This window comes from Tupaia chinensis, unplaced genomic scaffold, assembly GCF_000334495.1.
Source record: "Tupaia chinensis unplaced genomic scaffold, TupChi_1.0 Scaffold000161_1, whole genome shotgun sequence".
Lineage (NCBI taxonomy): Eukaryota > Metazoa > Chordata > Mammalia > Scandentia > Tupaiidae > Tupaia > Tupaia belangeri.
The window spans coordinates 2,320,124-2,339,071 of NW_006159632.1; the positions used below are offsets into that span (position 1 = coordinate 2,320,124).

The window sequence follows — 18,948 nt, forward strand, 5'->3', positions numbered from 1 at the left end:
GGGGCGCAGGACCCGCTGCAGACGGTGGAGGAGAAGAGCTGCTCGCCGGCCACAGAACCGGGGAAGGCCCTGACGGTCGTGGCCGGTGGGCAGCCCGCTGCAGAAAAGCCAGCGGAGGCTGGTGACAGAAAAGCGGAGTTCCCGAGTAGCGGCAGTAATTCCGTGCTGAATACCCCTCCCACTACACCAGAGTCACCCTCCTCGGTCACCGTCACGGAAGCCAGCCGGCAGCTGTCTTCGGTCACAGCCTCAGAACCGCTGGCTGCAAACCAAGAAGAGGTCCGGAGTATCAAGAGTGAGACGGACAGCACGATCGAGGTAGACAGCGTCGCCGGGGAGCTGCAGGACCTCCAGTCCGAGGGCACGAGCTCGCCCGCGGGCTTTGATGCCAGCGTGAGCTCCAGCAGTAGCAATCAGCCGGAGGTCGAGCAACCCGAAAAAGGTGAGGGCCCTGGGCTGTGCCCAGTCTGTGCCGCTGGCTCACAGGCCCCTGGAGCATCAGGTTCAGTCTCTCGCCTGTGGGTGCTATCCTGGTGAGAACATGTCTAGGTGGAGGTTTGAGTAACGGGCAAGTGCAGTCATGTGTCTGGAAGTGTAAGGAGGCTTTCGTGCTGTGTCCTGGGCCAGCCATCACTTTACTGGCAGACCGCAGAACCTATACCCTGCAGGCCGCACCCCGCCCCGCCCCAGACCTCCCTGAAAAGTCTTGAGTGGACTGGCAGGAATATGCATGGGTCAGCGATATGCACAAGCAGCTTAAATATACCTCGGTAGCGTCATTGTGCAGTTGTCCTGCACAGTTTTCACAAACTGGCTTAGTGACAGGCCTGTCCACCTTGACCAAGCACTGGGAGGGGTTTGGCGCAGCCAGCTGTCCGGGCTCTGTTTTCCTAGACAGCCGTGTCAAACTGATTTTCAGGCTTGAGCGACTTGTGTGGTTTGTAAAGGAATTTGATGCTTTCTTGGATGTGTGACTTCCAAATCAGAGGACCACTGTGTGTGTTGATAACCTGCAGGAATTCTTGTTGATTTTCCGTGAAGCTGTTCAAGTGGAAATTTAGTTGAGCTCTTCCCTGAGTGGCAGTGCCTGTGAGGCGCCTTGGCATGGCCTCGTCGTTGTCTCACGGGCTTCTGGGCCTCTGTTTAGTGTAGAGTGACACCTGGTTCTGAAGCCCACTTCCCGTGGTGAGGTAGTGCACAAGGGCATGCATTCTATACGCTGCGTCTGGTTTTAGGGTGCCAGCTTTAGGTGTTTAAGTGAGCATAGAGGTGGTCTGTGATAGGCTAGTTACTGCCTTGTTTTCTCACAGATTGCTTAATACATTTCCCTTTACAATAATTTAGTAACAACTATAGTTGTAATTAAACTGGGGTGTGAGATGTTCTTTTTTTCTCACATTTGTAAGTACAGCCGCTGTGATTATGTTTGGGTGTCAGACTCATATGCAACTGAATTATCCAGGCATGAACAGAAGAAGAATCTGCAAAATTAAAGATTTTTTTTTTTAAAAAGTTTACTTCTCTCATAGATAAGAGAGGCAGAAACACATGAGAAGCAGCATCCCTGGCAGGGTCTCGACCACATGTACACGTTTTTTTTCTTTATCAGAGAAGATTAGATAGGCTTTTAACAATAATATGGTAAGGTTTTTATCATTATATTCTTTTTCTTTTTTTTTTTTTTTAAGAGAGCGACTTTTGCTATAGGGATTGTGTGCTTGCCAGGAAACAGAGACAGAAAGTGAGAAATCCCCTAGGGGGGATGGTCATCCAGCAGTCTCTTCTCTGTTCTCTGAGGACCTTGGGCACGCACGCTTATGTGCCTGGTGTGAGTTTTAAGCTGCCGGGTCCGGGACTCGAACTGTAATAGACTACGTGGAGGTCTAGCTATGTAACCATTATGCCATCTGCTGGTCCCAGATTTTTATAATTATACTTTATATGTTGTATCCTTACCGTGTTCTTCATATTTTAAAAATTAAAATGAACTCAGTACAAGTTAATGATCAACTCATGTCTGTGTTCCGATTAAATTCAAGCTTGTCTGCCGATAGACCCAGGTGCACTGTCCTTTTGAATCTTAAACCTGACTAGGTTAAAGGATATAGAACTTGAGAGCTACTCCCAAATTTAGGGTAAGAGAGACCTTGTACTTTATCAAATCAAAGCATTATTCTAAGTATTTTTAAGAGTTTATGTCTCTTTAGAAATAAATTCTTAAGCAACTATTACATCCGGCCTCATTTTCATTACGCTACTATGAATATTAGAGAATCCACGTGACATTAGAAACAAAAGTGTAAGCTATACTCTTTAGAGTGAGTTTTCCTCTCTGATTTAGCCTAGAGGAAGAATTTATTTCTTAGTATCTGGAAGCTTCATAGTTATACTCTCCTGGAAAGAAACCCGATAGGTGCGAAATTCCGTGGAATAGAGCCTACGTGGTTGTGGTGTATAATCGTTAAAAAAGGGAAATTCTGTGCCTCATACAGTGAATACCCTAATCATCTTTTTCATGTTTCACTTAAACCGTGTCATTAAAATAACCTTACGGAAACTTACAAATAGCATCTGTCCCATTAAAAAAAGAAAACTAGGGGGTTGCAGACAGTTGATAGCCTGTCCCGTTTTCTACTGAAGAAGCCATGTTTTGTATTTTGAAGTTTCATTTTACATTGTTAACAGAACTGTGAAACACTTTTTGTAGCAAACATGGTGTAATTGTATCATGATATTAATTTATATAATGTGAAGCAAATGGAGATGGCATTTTATAAATTCTTAGAGAAATAGCTTGTTCACGCAGTCTAAGAGACAGTCTGTGTCACCAGCAAGATAACGCAGCGGCAAGAGTCCCAGGTCTAGCGAGCAGTGCAGGAGACGCTGCAGTTCTCGCCCTGGCTGCTCTGCCAGCTGTGGGACAGCGGAAAGGTCTCAGGGGGTGTGGAGAGCTTGAAGGAAAGGAGACGCTAACTTACAGTATTTTGGGGTGACGTTCCACCAAGATGATGAGATGGTTCTTAGAACTACTTGGATTTGTAGTTGTACGTGTTAACTGACCAGTGCCCTGGGAGATAAGTTATTTTTTAAATAAATTGGTTCAAAATGTATGAATTGCTGCTGAAATTTATACCTTTAATACCATTATCCCACTTAAAAATACACTAATATCATCATAGTACATAATATACATGTTATTAACACTTTAACCTGTCTTTGGATCTTAATATCTTGGTTTTATTGAATCTTAACAAATTTCAGTTTTTATTTTTTAGCATAAACCTGTTTTTGAATCACTGGATGTATAAACACCCATTAGTACCTATATATCACTATATTGAGAACTATTTTCAGTTTATATTGGATTTTTCTAACAAGGTAGAGCATACTTAATATGCATTTTAAAAATACAACTTTTATTATGTTCAAGAATTCAGCTTTGTTAATGATAGTTTACTAGAAGTTTGCAATTAATTTCTGTGGTGCTTTATAAATCTCGTAAAGAACATATAGTTTGGAATTATTCTGTGCTTCTAAGATGTGGCGTTGGTTTACACCCAGAAAATGTCTGACATTTCCTCTGTGTCAATGTCTCTCCCATCGTAGCCTGCACAGGCCAGAAGAGAGGAAGAGATGCTCAGGGTGCAGGAAGTTCATCCAAAAAGCAGAAAAGAAGCCATAAAGCAGCAGCGGCCCCCGGCAAAAAGAAGGGGAAAGGCAGTAAGTGCCAGACCTCTCTCTCTCTGTTTTTGTTTGTTTGTTTTTTTTTTTAAACAAGAGGAAGAGAAGAGGCGGAGGAGGGGGAGAGGAAGGTAGTTTTTGACAGGAAGTTCATCCAAAAAGCAGAAAAGAAGCCATAAAGCAGCAGCGGCCCCCGGCAAAAAGAAGGGGAAAGGCAGTAAGTGCCAGACCTCTCTCTCTCTGTTTTTGTTTGTTTGTTTTTTTTTTTAAACAAGAGGAAGAGAAAGAGCAGGAGGAGGGGGAGAGGAAGGTAGTTTTTGACAGGGTCTCTCTTCCTCATGATTCTCTTGCCCCAGCTTCACAGTTTGCTAGGAAGAAGGTGTGTGCCATCGCCCTGGCTTGCATGGGATGGGCCAGAATGGAAGTGGGCCTTCCACGAGGTCACGGCCCCGTAGCAGGGCCTGCTGCTTTGCACACTGTGGCTAGGCCTGAAACCTCTTATTTTTACAATGTGAAAATAACAAATTTTTCTCCTGTTAAGAAAAGAATAATGAGAATGTGGGTGGTTTAAGTTTTGGTTTTGTCTCTACCTTCCAAAAAAAAAAGGTCATACAGAAGTTTCCTGATTCTAGACTAATTCTAGGATTAAGCAAATTAATATTATTCACTGTTGATGCTGATTGCCGATAAATGAAAAGGCGACCTTTACACCCATAGCCAGGTAATACTGATGCGCTCAGCACCCTTGCTACCTTTACATCCGCAGTTCTTCCCACGCGCTGCTGTGTTACCACACACTGTGAAATGCTTCAAGTATATACTGTTCTTACTACACCAAAAGCGATCGCTTAACAGTTCTTCAAGGCATAGAAGTAAGCTATCAGTATGGCTGAGGAGCTGGGATTCCCGTCACTCTGGTTGGGAAGTGTGTCCTTGGTAGCGCGCCCGTGTGAGCCTAGAGCAGCTGCAGACAGCGCTCGCACTCAGTGTGCTCCAGGAGTGGCTTCTGCAGTCACTCTGCTCTTTGACCCTAGAGCACATGTACACCCTAAATTTCCGGGGGCTGCACAGTTTATCTGTCTTCTGTAGACAAAGTGAAAGCAGAAAATCTGCTGAGAGTTTTTTTTCAGGTGCTCCACACTGACTCCTGCTGCTTTTCCAGGAGACTCCTGCTGTCTTCACTGTCCACTCTTGTTAACCGCCGGCTTTGCTGCACTTCAGTGCAGAGCAGGGTTATTCGGCCAGTTCCTGAGGTTCTGCTGAGCCCATGTGACTTCAGGCGGTGTCTGTGGTGTTCCTTGGGCCCCAGGCGGCTGTGCTCAGCAAGGCCATGGAAGCCAGGCCCAGGCAGGCCTCTGCAGACGGCTCGGGGTTGCCAGGGCTCAGAGCAGCAGCGGGGGCTGGGGAGGACTGGTGCAGGAGCTGTGTGGAAGGACAGGTGGGCTTTCTGCATCCCCAGAACACCACAGTGGGAGGAGGTGCTATGTCCCTACTGCCGGAGTTCTCAGGCTTTTTTCCTTTTTTTTTTTTTTTTTCGGTGTCTGATGTTTAATGAAGAATCAATTAGTATATGCCAAATTGGTCATCAGTCGTTTGTCCTAACTGATAGAATGTTTACATTGTCTTTTCTTAAGTTATGACATTTTTGTCTTCAAGACTTTACCATTTAAATGACATTTCCTGAGCGATCTTATTTTCAACAAATCAACTAATACATACATATAATTTAGAGATGTAGCAGTTGGTTTTATTCTTCCATTTTAATTATTGTGCTTTTGACCTGGTAAATCAAGATAAGTTAACCATTCTCTGAGAATAATTTAGTAAAAGAATTAATGCTAGTGGATTCTAAAATAATACTTTGTATCCAGAAAAAGATAATTTATGGGAATACTGATCCCATCTCCTGTTCATATGATAAGCTGTCAAGGTTAAATATTTCCATTCTAGTACTATCGAAGCTTAATTAGCAAGGGTAGATGTGACATTATTATTATAGAGACTTCTGAATTTTTCTTTTCTTAATTTATTTAATTTTATTTATTTATTTTCATTTGACCAGACACACACACACACACACACACACACACACACACACAAAGTAAGGTAAAATTGCATACATTTATTTTAATTTTGCCAGAGACAGACACAGAGAGAGAGAGAGAGAAAGGGAGACAGCAAGCCACCAGGTCCGGGACTCGAACTGTGGTTGGCTATGTGGGAGTGTCCAGCACATTTACTACCATGCCACCTGCTGGTCCCCGAGACTTCTGAATTTTTCTTGAACTGTGGAATTTTATCCAGGGTAAAATGATAGCTGAATTCAGCCAATAAGCTACAACATAGGAGTTACTTAGAAGAGATGTATCTGGACCAGCAGATGGCGCAGTGGTCACATCACTGGAGCCCCAGGCCTGGTGGCTTGAAACTGACTGAGCATGTGTGCATATGTTCCCACCGTGCCAGGAGGAGAATGGAAGGGAAGGGTTTGGGACATGGCCATCCTCCCAGGGAGTGATTTCTCACTTTCCCTCTTAACTGTCTCTGTTTCTCTCTCTGTCTGGCAAACACACATGCATTAAGGCCAAAACCTCTTAAAAAAAAAAAGAAGGAATATATATTTCAAAATTTAGAGATTCTCTCCCCCACTCCAAGGCGTTTCTTTCTTTCTTTTTTTTTTTTTAAAGAGATCTTTATTATAGTGTGCTTGTGCTCACCACAGAGATAGAAAGTGAGAAATTGCCCTCTGAGGGGATGGCCACACTGCAGTCCCTAGTCCTCCTAGTTCCTCTTGGGATTTTGGGCACATATGCACATGCGCCCAGCAAGAGTTGTAAGCTGCCGGGTCTTGGACTTGAACTGTGGTCAACTACATGGGAGTCCAGCAATGTTATTATTATGGTGTCTGCTGGTCCTACTCCAAGGAATTCTTAATTGAATATGATGATCATGCATCATTATTTGTGGCCAAGGGAGTAGGAAGACATTACATGTACATAAGTTAACATAGTACATTTAAGAAGTTTTTACCGTGAATCTGTAAAAGACTCTGTATCGTACTTTATATATTAACATAATAGAATAAAAAAATCATTCAGATGTTACCGTATATTTGACAGTCTACCACATGTAATAAATGATTAGTAGAATGATTTAAAAGGTGTGTTATTGGAGGATAAGATATTATTTATGTTGTTTTCTTAACTAGAATGCTACTGGATTTGTATGGGAGTTTTCAGGTTTTAGGCAGGTCGTTCACTTAGTTAATTCAAAAGGGTCATGTAGAATTACACAGCAGAACTGGTGAGAAATTCATTGTTAACCTTTTGCTTATTGGTGCTTTTCTTTTTCTCGTTCTTCAGCAAATAGTAGTGATAGTGAAGATCTTTCAGCTAGCGAAGGTGTCACAAAGACTCACCCAGTCAAACCAGTGTCCACTGGAATGAAGTCTCACAGCAGCAAATCTCCAGCAAGAACACAGTCGCCTGGGAAGTGTGGGAAGAACGGTGATAAGGACCCTGACCTCAAGGAACCCAGCAGTCGGTTACCCAAGGTTTACAAATGGAGCTTTCAGATGTGTAAGTGACGTTGGGACAGTGAAGCAGTCGAAAACTGCATCTTAGCAAGCCTTGAGCAAGTCAGTGTTCTCAAGAGGTGACCCGATCAAATTAAGAGAAGTACTAACCAGTTGCAAGGTGTAATCTTGTTTGGATCATGATTAGAATAAACAAAGTGCCAAAAGTAAACTTTTAAGACAATTGAGGCAAATATCAGCACAGAGCAGATAATTGTGATACAGTATCATGAATTTGGTTTAAGTTTAATTTGGTTTAATTTGGTTTAAGTGATGAGAGGAGTGAGTTTCTCTCACAGGGAAGCCACCTCCAGTATCTGTCGGCTGTTGAAAATTGCCTTAGCAGGACCAGTAGACAGCATAGTGTTTACCTTGCTGGACTCGCACATAGCTGATCATGGTTTGAGTCCATATGCACTGGCTTAAACTCATGCCATGCACATGTGTGTGTGTCCAAAATCCCAAGAGGAGAATGGATTGTGGTGTGGCCATCCCCTGGGGTGGGGGAGTGGTTTCTCATTTCTATCTCTGTGTGTCTCTGGTGAGTGTACATGCCCAATAGCAAAAATCTCTCTTTAAAAAAAAAAAAGAAAGAAAATTGCTTTAGAACCTTTTTCCAATTTAAAAGTCACACATACTCACATACAGAATTAAAAATGACACAAAGAAGACAGGGAAAAATTTACCCACAGTCTTACTACTCAAAACATACACAGTCATATAAAACACTTGAATGTTTGACGTGTTGGTGTCTTTCCTGCCTTATTTCAAGTATGAACTTCTCTTCAGTGCTATGCTGTGGCGATGCGCATGTGCACGTGGAGGTTGCCCTACGCATCTGTAGCCAGAAAGCCCCCCCCGCATGCCTTCACACCATGTTAGCGCTGTGGCAGATGCGGCTTGTTCGGGACTAGGCAAAGACATAGGAAGCACGACAGCGTAGATGTTTAGTGTATGTGCCTCAGCCTCACTCTGCAACCATGCTGTGCTCTCTATTTTATATGTTGGGAGTTCTTCAAAAATACTCAAACATTAATGAAGATTTAAAATTCACAGCGGACCTGGAGAATATGACAAGTGCTGAACGCATAACAGTGCTTCAAGAAAAACTGCAAGAAATCAGAAAGCATTACCTGTCATTAAAATCGGAAGTAGCTTCCATCGATCGGAGGAGAAAGCGCTTAAAGAAGAAAGAGAGAGAAAGTAAGTATTTTTACCTCACTTAAACGTAGACCAGAGTTAATGCCTTTGCAGTTAGACTAATAGGCGTCTTATCTTCGTGTACCTTCAGGGAAGTACTTTAATCTTCCTGCCTTATTTTCCTTATCTATACATCTTACCTCAAATTTAAAAAGTAGCTTAAATTACCATGTTCACTTTCATGGTTTATATTCTGTCCAGAAATGAAGGGACCAGCAGGTGGCATAGATGTTAGGGCAGCTGGATACCACGTGGCCAACTGTACGCATAGAGTCCTTGACCCAGTGGTTGAAAAACATGGGACTGTTGTATTAGGCACATTGATAGTTAGGGCTTCAACACAGAATTCTGGGGAGACGCAGTGCAGTCATAATACCCAGGCAGAGAGAGAGCAGCACTTCCAGGACGGGTTCTCTCAGACATGGCATTATTGACATTTCAAACCCCACTCTGCTGTGGGGCTGTCCTACGCACGACAGTATGTTTAATGGCCTCCCTGGCCTCTACCCACTAATGCCAGTAGCACCCCACAGTCGTGACCACCAAAAATGTGTCCACACGTTGCTAAATAGCCTTAGGGTGTGGGGTCAAAATCACCCAGACCGAGGGCCGTACTCTACAGTGGAATGTGCGTTGTGCTGTAGAAGACAGCTGCTGCAGTGTGAGCTGGTAGAAGTACCAGCTGCTTAGCAGAAGCCAAACCATGTGGGCCTTCATGGGCCTGAATGGGGAGCTGAGATTTCATCCTGAGTGAACTGGGTCGAAGCAGGGCAGTGACTTGGTGGACTCATGGTTTGCATAGAGGTCACTGGCTGCCGTCTACAGAGCCACTCTAGAGGAGTGCACTGGACTGATGGGGTCGTGCGCCAGCCTGTGCTCGCTACAGATAACAATGGACAGTGTTGAGCTCTCAGCCTTGCCTTTGCTGGGATGTGCTGGATGCAGGAGTGAGGCCTGTGGTCTAGCAGGTGGGGAGTGGCCAGCTGTCTAAAATGGTGGTGCAAGGCCAAGGAGGTGGTGTCCATGTCGAAGTAATTGCTGAAATTTTTAAGAGTCTTTTTAGGGAGCTATAGAGTGAGAAGCTGAGTTGGAGGAGGTTGAGGATGGATGGAGAGGTGAGAAGTAGAGTAACCCCAGGGAAACCTCAAATTTTGTTATGAAGGGGAGCAGAGAGTTGGACTAGCAGTGGGGGAGACTGTGTCACAGTCAGCCCAAGCTGCATGGACTTTGCTTCCCATCATTCTTTTTTACTGTCCTCTGCAGCACTTGGTTTTTCTTTTCCTTTTTGATTTTTATTCATGGAAGAGCTTGTGTGCACACACGTGAGCAGGAGAGGAGAGAGTGAGGAGAAAGGTCAGTACGCTTCACTCACCTGGCCACGCTGTGATCCCCTTCCTTGGCTCTGCCAGCCCATTGAATTTGGGTATTTGCACATGGCCTGGGATGTTTTCCAGGTCCCGTTGCTTTTGAGCAGCATATCACTGCTGTGTGTGGAGCCAGCCCCACTTCCATTTTCTTTACGCGACCTTTTCCCACTTCTGATGTCTTGACATGGGTTAGCTCTTTCCACCTTAATTAGTCTTGGCATTTTGATTTGTGGAGTGGGCAAAAGTCTATTTGAGTTACAGAGTATTTGAAAAGAAATTAAATGTTAATATTGTTAATATATGCAATAGAAGCATTGTGTTGGAAGGAAGGGGATTTAGTTTTATGCGTTTGATGTCAAATATTCGTTTTAAAGTAACAGGATCAATCACAGTTAATGCACTATATCTGTGCTTTCACTAGAGCTCCTCATTCTGAGGTGACCAAGTCTTTTTATAAGTGCATTTCTGGTTGAATAAAATACCTAGCCAGAGGAGCCAGCAGTGGCCTGGTGGTTAAGATGGCTGGATCCCACATGACTGACTCCGTGATTTGAATTCTGAACCTGATGGCTTGAAAATCACACTGGGCACATGTGCATACGTGCCCAAAACCCCAAGAAGCAAATGGAGGAGAAAGGATTGTGGTGTGACCATCCTCCCTGGGTTGGAGGGTGGGAGAGTTTCTCACTGTCTCTTCCCTGTCCGTCTCTGGAGAGTACATGCAGCCTATCATAAAGGAGAGAGAAGGACTATCTATGGTCTGTTCAGATTGCTCCTTCAAGACTGCTTTGTTGCTATGGCCACCACAAATTTAAATGAGCAATAATACCAAATGCGTATTTCCCTGGGGAGCTAGCAGTCAGTCAGTTTCTTTTTTTTTTTTTTTTCTTTTTTCTCTTTCTTTTTTGAGAAGTGGTTGGTGTAGAACATGTGCGCTCACCAGAAAGACAGAGACAGAGAGACAGAAAGCGAGAAATCACCCCTTAGGGGGGATGGCCACACTGCAATCCTTTCTCCTCCATTCTCCTTTTGGGATCTTGGGCACGCAGGCACACATACCTGGTGCGAGTTTAAGCCACCAGATCCTGGACTCGAACCACAGTTGACTATGTGGGAGTCCAGCAACAAGGCCATTATACCAACTGCTAGTCCCAGTCAGTCAGTTTCTAAGTACTGTCACACATCAGTGGACGTCGGAAATAGTGGCACAGCAGTCACTGAGCACTCTGTGATACTGATCCTCATGGGCAGACCCTTCTTTTGTGTCTGGAGTTGTCTGTTTTCAAGCCTAGTTATATTGTGTGTGCATGTGAGAGAGAGAAGGATAGGAGAGATCCAGGCTGCATGAGGCTTGGGTGTGTCATGGCAGAGAGTCCCATTGGGGGTCTTCTCTCTCTCTTATGGCAGAAATAGGTTAAATAATCAACTTCGAAAAAATAAAATCTGGGACCAGCAGATGGCATAATGGTTACGTTGCTGGATTCCCATGTAGTCAACCACAGTTCAAGTCCTGGACTTGGAGGCTCAAACTCACGCCGGGTGCTTGTGCGTGCCGGCCCAAGAAAGATCCCGAGAGAATGGAGGAGAAGGGATTGCTGCGTGGCCATCCCCCTGGGGTGATTTCTCGCTTTCCGTCTCCCTCTTTTTATCTTTCTGGCGAGCGCACGTGCCCTGTCTCTCATTCATAAATAAAGTTATTAAATAAGCAAATAAATAACATTGAATAATAATAGAAAGTGCTTATTCTGGTTGCCAAAATAATGTAAATCAAATAATATATCATTCTTAGGGAAAATTATATGTAATTGTCAGAAAAGTCATAATGTATTGTTTTCTGTATGTTGCAATGCAAAAATATGTCACAACTTTCTTGACAACCATATATCTTATATATATAGTTACAGATATATGTGCCAGATATATGTATGTAATATATATATGTGTTAGTGTGTGTATACATATACACCCACACACACATAAATAAATAAGTAAACCGAAGTTAGTGCCTGGAGAAGTTGGGTTAGAGTCCTGTGTGTATTGCTAGAAGCATCAGCAGGTCACCTCAGAAAGCATTCTGTCTGCGTTGGGAGAACGAGGTCATTTCAGTTCTCAGAATAAATTTCAAGGGACAATATGCGGCCAAAAGTGTATTCACTGAGTACTAGCAATTATGTGATCAACTTGATGAAAAGTAAATTTTTTTATTAGAAATAAAATTTATAATGCATAAAATATTTATTACATTGTTATTGGTGACAGCAGCACTGGAAGTTAAGTAAGTTAAATAAATAACAGAATATTCAGTTTTGAAAAGGAAAAAGATCTTTAGGTACCAATATGGAACAGTCTTAAATACATTGTTGAGTTAAAAAAATTAAGAGGTAGACAGCTTACCATGTTTTTACTTGTTTTAGGAAATGTTGTTGGAGCTACATATTTTAAATTTGCATACTTTAGATTCCAGAGATGAAAATCCTCTAGAACAGGGCTTGCAAACTCCGTTTTAAGAAGATGGGTAGCAAACGTCAGGCTTTGTGGGCCTTAGGGTCTGTGTGGACACTGCCGATCTCTGCTGTTTCAGGCGTGATGTCCCCCGTGGCCCGTGGGGAAGCAAGTGGTGGCCGCTATGCTCTGATTCATCTTGCCTTACACCAAAAAGCAGGCCAGATTTGGGCCGGGGCCCAAATCTGCCTTTCTTCTAGAGTTTAAAGGGTATGAACCAACTGGTGATGGGGGGAGGGGAATTTAGAGGATTAGGAGTGTCTTGCATGAGAGCTAAATTTATTCCTCTGTCCTGTGCTCTTGAACTGGATGTATTTCTTACCTGTGTATATATTCCTTAAAAATACCCTTTCGAACACAATTGATAACAGTGAGAGTATTTTCCTGAAAAAGTAGCTCATTAGCTTTGTAAATCACGCAGAGGAGAATGAAGTGGGTGCGCTGTGGATTCTTCCAGCTTCCTTCCCCAGACAGGGTCTTGCTGTGTCCCAGTCCTGTCTGTCTCCTGAGTAGCTTGGCCTACAGGAACCACTCTCGTGTCAGTGCTGGCCTCCCACACAGCCCCAGCCTGTTGAGGAGGGGTGAAAACCAGGAGGTGCTCCCCTGTCTGGGCTGTGGTAGTTTTAGCTTTGAGAAACAATTACCGTGGGCCAGCTGATGGCCTGCTCATTAAGGCAGCTGAATCGCCCAGGGCTGACTGCACAGTTAGTGTCACAGACCCAGTGGCCTGAGAGAAATGCTTGGAATGTGTGCTCAGCGTCCAAAATCCCTACAGGAAAGAGAGATGGAGGAGAAGGAATTGTAGCATGACCATTCCCCATGTGGGAGGTGCTTTCTCACGTTCTTTCCTACCCCAAGCAAATATGCCCTGTGTCAAATTAAAAATAAAACAGCCTTCGTCACAATTTGGAGAAGTTTTTGCTGTAGGGTACATGTGCTCACCAGAGGGAGAGAGAGTGAGAGGGAAAGTGAGAAATCACCCTGCTGAGGATGGCCATGCCACAATCCCTTCCCCTCCCTTCTTCTCCTAGGATCTTGGGCATGCACACGTGTGCACTCCACATGAGTTTCAAGACAGCAGGTCTGGGGCTCAAACTGCAGTTGGCCATGTGGGAGTCCAGCAATATAACCACTATGCCATCTGTTGCTACCAGCCTTCATCACAATTTTACTATAAAAGAAAATTCCCAGTGCAGAAAGAAGAATGGAAGAGGGTTTTGGGAGTTTTTAGGATCTTGTTGGCTTGTTATTTGCCGTAGGGTGTATTTGTTCCCCAGAGAGACAGAAAGTGAGAAAGCGTTCCCATGGGGGATGGCCACACTGCAGTCTCCTCTTCTTTCATGATTGTGGACACATTCTCATGTGCCCCGACACGAATTTCAAGCCACCACTTCCGGGACTCAAATTGCATAGTTGGCCATGTAGGATCTGGCCATCCTAAGCCCTGTGTCCCCAGCATGTTTTATTCTTATGGAAAGTGTATTTTTGTTCTATTTCCATGGCAAATACCCCTGGGCACAGCACTTTGCGCCCGCTTGATCCACAGAAGACTTTTCCCTAGTCCACTCATGCTCCCTCCTCCTCCTGGCGTCAGATTGTCGAGCTGCTTGAGATGCAATCTGTGAGGACCGACTGCCCGTAGCCAGGTGATTTGGAGAGAGAAACGGAGTTTCGGTTCAGAGGACCGTGCCCCCTCTGTTAGACACGCCTGTGACCTCGCTCTTGGTTTGGTTTCCCGTTTCCTTAGGTGCTGCTACATCCTCATCCTCCTCTTCACCTTCATCCAGTTCCATAACGGCTGCTGTTATGTTAACTTTAGCTGAACCGTCTATGTCTGGCGCATCACAAAATGGAGTGTCAGTTGAGTGCAGGTGACGGCAGGACTTGCTAAAGCACTTTGCACTTAATGGCTGTTGAGGGCCACGTCTTTTTTTATACTGCACAGTGGCACAAAAAATCAGACAAGCACTATTTTATATTTAAAACTGTTTCTTGACAAGCTGACTTGGCACTTAAGTGCACTTTTTTATGAAGAAAAAGTACAATGAACTGCTTTTCCTCAAGCAATAATTGTTTCCAACTTGTCTGGGAATTGTGTGTCTGGTAACTTGAAGGCCTCCCACTGCGGCAGGTGGAGGCTTTTCACTGCCTACGACAATGCAGTAAGCGTACTCGGGGGGTGGGCCAGAACGGGCGACGAGGACTCACTGTATACGTATCCCTTGTATTTTGTTAAAGCTGGAACATTTGATATTTTTCCATTTATTTATGAAAAATATATGAACCTATTTTCATTTGTACAAGCGAATTGTTTTTTAAAACAAGTCACCTTAGGGTGGCTTTAATTGTATAAGTCAAGCACATGTAATCAATTCAAAACCTGCAGTTAACAGGATGTTAGACATCAGTCCTGGTAACCAAATAGTGAAGATTCTCTTTTAAAAAGACTGAACGTGTTTACAGGTTTGAATTAGGCAAAAACGTCTTGCAGTGGCTTTTCATGCCCCTTCAAATTGGAAAGGAACTACTGTACTTTGCCATTTTTCTATAAATCAGTATTTTTTTTTAATTTTGATATAATACATTGTGTGAAAAAAGAAAATGGCTAATAAACTGTATTAAATCTTAAACAATGTATAAAGATTGTACTTAGCCAGTTCAAAGTGTATATTTATTCATAATGAATTATAACAGTTATATTTTTGTGTTTTCTTGTAAATGTTTCTTTTCCCTTAAAACAGATAATTCATTTGTATTGCTTATTTTATTATGAGCTACAACAAAAGGATTTCAGGAAAAACTGTATTAGTGTGGTTAAAGGTTGTTGATAATGAACTGTCTCAAGAGGATGGTTGTTATTTTAAGTATAAATAGCTAATGGGGTGGAAGGCCTATAAAGTTAAATGCCTTGTATAAAATCCAAAATGAACACAAATTGTTTTCGCTTGTATGGACTTTACGTTGTATGACCCCAATCTCTGTTCTTTTTGGCACTTGTATTTAACTCCTCACCTTTGTATGACACTTGTATATTGCGGATGTGTTCATTCAAGCTATTTAATACCTGGCACTGTTACTACACAGTGCTTTACTGTACAGGCTGTTTTACTGTTTTAACTGTAGTTCTGTGTACTTTATTTGGATGGGGCTGGCATGTTTTGTTTGTTTTCTGACAATACGACGTGAGAATTTCGAAGCGTTTTGTTGTAGATGCTAACGTGTCAGAATCCTTTACATTCAACTTTTCTAAGAAAAGCCTTTTCAGTCTTATAGTGTGTGCTTACAGTAAACTAATTTTGTTGAAAATGGTTTCAAGTTACTCCAATTTGTACAGGATTGTAAAGATTTGTTGACAGCAAAATGTTGAAGAAAAAGCTTATAGAATAAAAGCTATAAAGTATATATTAGGATCTGCAAACAATGAAGAGTTGTGTAATATATTGTACAAATGTAAGCAAAGGCTCTGAAATAAAATGCCATAGTTTGTGAATCCTTGATTTTGTTTCTAAAAGATGAAGTACCTTTGTTCCCTTTTTATGTGGTGATTGAATGGAACATATGTATCCAACAGGTATTAGTTAGTAATTCACAAGGAGTTAACTGACTTACAAAGCTGGGAGTATTGCACGCGTAAAGATGTAAAAAGCCGACTGGGTGAGAGGTCTGTAGGCATTCGAATGTCTTTGCATATGCTATTTTGCTTGAGTGTGAATATAAGTATTTTTAAGACTTGGGGGTTTTGACCAAAGAAGAAAATCAAATAATATATTTTTAATTTTTTTCTTTAACAATTAAAGCCATGACCAGCATGGACCTTTGTGGGTCTCTATTCTGTAATGTGTTCTACTTTCTTGCACCTTGGGATCTGCTGAACATTGTTGACCCCACCTGAAAGTCACGTTTTGAACTGGAGTGGCACCTGGATGTTCTTTTTTGAAAAAAAAAGATCATCAGTGATTTGAATACACATCTGGGCTGGGAACCAAGGCCCCACACCTTTTAAATCAATAATCTAGTGTTTGGGTTCCATTTAGTGGGCTTTCCACCCAAAGAAAATCATTAAATCATAGAAGAAAATATAATTTTAAAAAGTCTAAAAGCTCAAACATGTACCTTTAAAGCATCTTTGGGAGGGACCTGCATTTTCACAGATGTCGGTTTAAGAGATGAGTTTTTAAGATTAGAACAATACATCCCCAAACGAGTTCTATAAATGCTCTGGGAAGTTATTGTGAAATGGTTTGCAAATGCTATAGCACATTCGTTCCTTAGAAAGTCAGCCTTAGCTACCCAAAATTTTGAAGCGGTCTGAAGGGGAGACAGCTGGCTCACTGACTCCCTTTACCCTTCAGTCCTGCCTGATTACAAGTCCTGGTTTTCAGGGGACTCCTGCCCATCACCTCCTTGGGGAAAAACAGTGTGGGAGTGGGGAATGATCTCTAATGGAATCACTTGTTTGAGATTTATTTTCTTGGACCCCTGTCTTCCCACAGGCTTTCTTGCTCTTCCTGACCTTTTCAGGGTGCTCAAGAATTTCATCGTATTACTAGAATTTGACCCTTGTCTATGCCTAGTCCCCTAAACAGCACTTTATTAATTCGAATTTAGTTTCTATTACCTTATAAAGTTAATCGATTATCGTGTTTCTCACAGTATTCTCCCGAAACTTTCTTTTCCTACTGAAGTATTCTTAGTGGATGGGATCTTGTTCATTTTCTTAGCTAGGGATACTTGGAAAGGTGAATCAGAATTGAAATTCGTAACTTTTTAAAAAATTGTTTTTGTTGGGACCAGCAGACTGCATAATGGTTATCCAGCTCGACTCCCACGTGGCCGACTTAAGGTGTGAGTCCTGGACTGGTGGCTTAAGCCTCACACCAGGCACTTCTGTGCCCAATATCCCCTGGTGGAGAATAGAGGACCAGGATTGCAGTGTAGCCATCCCCCAGGGGTGACTTCTCACCGTCTGTCTCTCTCTGTGCTCACACTACCTGTACTCTTTTTAAAAAATGTTTTTATTGGGGCCAGCAGATGGGGTAGCGGTTTTCTTGATGGACTCCAACATGGCCCACTCAGGGTTCAAATCGCAGACCTGGAGGCCTGAAAATCACGCTGAGTGCGTGCCCAAGATCCCAGAAGGAGAGGAGAGGGATTGCTGCGTGGCCACGGGGAGGGTGATGTCTCACCTTCCCTCCTCCTGTCTCTGGTGAGTACATGTGTCCTAAGGCAAAGATATCTTAAAAAATCGCCACTGTTCTTCAATGAAGAGTCATTTTAAGAAACTCGGAGGGGTTGGTTTGTTGCGGTGAAGAGGTCGCTGAGCTGTCCCGAGTCTGCGCTCTGGCCACGCACGTGGGGCATGTGGAAGACGCACCCCGAGGAGTTCAGGGTACAGCTGTGGGCATAACGGAGCATGCAACCAAGGCAGGCGCCCAGGGAGGCCCCACAGCGTGGTGCTTGAGAAGCCAGCAGTTCGAGTCCCGGCCTGAGAAACCTGCGGAAATCCTGGTGGGATGAAACCAAGGCCACGGGATCCAGGCCTGAGCATGCTCCTGGATGGCGGCGTCCTTGGAGAGCAGCGCGCCCTCTGGCAGCTCAGGAAGGTGTGAGGGCGAGGCGGGGCTGAGGTTGCACAGAAGGGGCTGGGGAACCGAGTAGGTGGGTCTGACGGGGAGGCCGGGGGTCGCAGTGCAGACGCGTGGGCCCTGCGTTGTTCGGAGGAGCGCAAGCGGGGACGTCCGTCCCGCGCCTGCGACAGACAAGCGAGCTGCATCTCACGCACTGTGGGTTTTCCGCACCTCCGAAAACCGAGATCACTGGGGCCAGGCGGCAGACGGAGGTTGGCGTGTGTAGACCGAGGCGAGGGTGGGCAGGCAGCACCGAAAGCGCGCGGAACACAGGTCTGCGGGCCGAGGCCCGGAAGCAACCCAGGCCAGCGCGGTCTCCAGCGCCAGGGTCCGTCCCGTCGGAGCGCCTGGCGGCCTAAGCGCCCTGCAGCGGTAAGTGGATGTGATCGGTTACCGCTGCGCTCTGTTTTTAATTTATTTTGAAATAATGTTAAACTTTAGGACAGCTGAAAGCGCCTTCAGCTCTCCGGCTGAGATACGCAGAACCCCGTTCCCCTCCGCTTCGATCACGGGTTTCCGTACGTTTCTCCTGTGCTCCGAAGGTCGCCGCCTCCCAGGCAGCCCAACGAGTGGTGGAGACCTCAGCGCCTCCGGGAGTCCGGTCCTCTCCCCGCACTGGGCCCAAAACCAGCCCGGAGTGCGCAGGCGCGACCCACGGACCGCCCTAGGCGCACTCACGCCCCGCCCCGCCCCTGCACGCCCCGCCCCAGGCTCTCCCACGCCACGCCCATAGTTCCGTGTGGTACAGGCCGGAAGGGGTGGGCCCTGGCCGCAGAAGCTGCGGGCTCCCGGAAGTACGGGCCTTGTGCCTGCGTGCGGTGATGGCCTCGGAAGGAAAGGGCTCGTGGAAGAAGAGCGCGGAGCCGGGGTGAGTGGCGCGGGGCGCGTGGACCCGCAGGGGCTGGCGCGTGGACTCGGCCCTGGCGGCCGTGCAATGGCCGTGTGTGTGGCATCCGTTTCCAGGGAGACCGCGGCGGGCGGGGGGCACCCGGGGCGC

At 44.7% G+C, this 18,948-nt stretch overlaps 1 protein-coding gene across 1 annotated transcript in view; it reads left to right on the forward strand.

Annotated features, from left to right (window-relative positions):
- Nucleotides 1-15,814, forward strand: part of ARID4B (AT-rich interaction domain 4B) — a 171,880-nt gene extending 156,066 nt beyond the window's left edge. Inside the window, exons 21-25 of the mRNA XM_014586812.2 lie at nt 22-442; nt 3,607-3,720; nt 7,044-7,259; nt 8,312-8,458; nt 14,072-15,814. Coding sequence (XP_014442298.1) covers nt 22-442; nt 3,607-3,720; nt 7,044-7,259; nt 8,312-8,458; nt 14,072-14,199 — 1,026 coding nt within the window. The 3' untranslated portion in view covers nt 14,200-15,814. The remainder of the gene's footprint in view (nt 1-21; nt 443-3,606; nt 3,721-7,043; nt 7,260-8,311; nt 8,459-14,071) is intronic.
- The last annotated feature ends 3,134 nt before the right edge of the window (nt 15,815-18,948 follow it).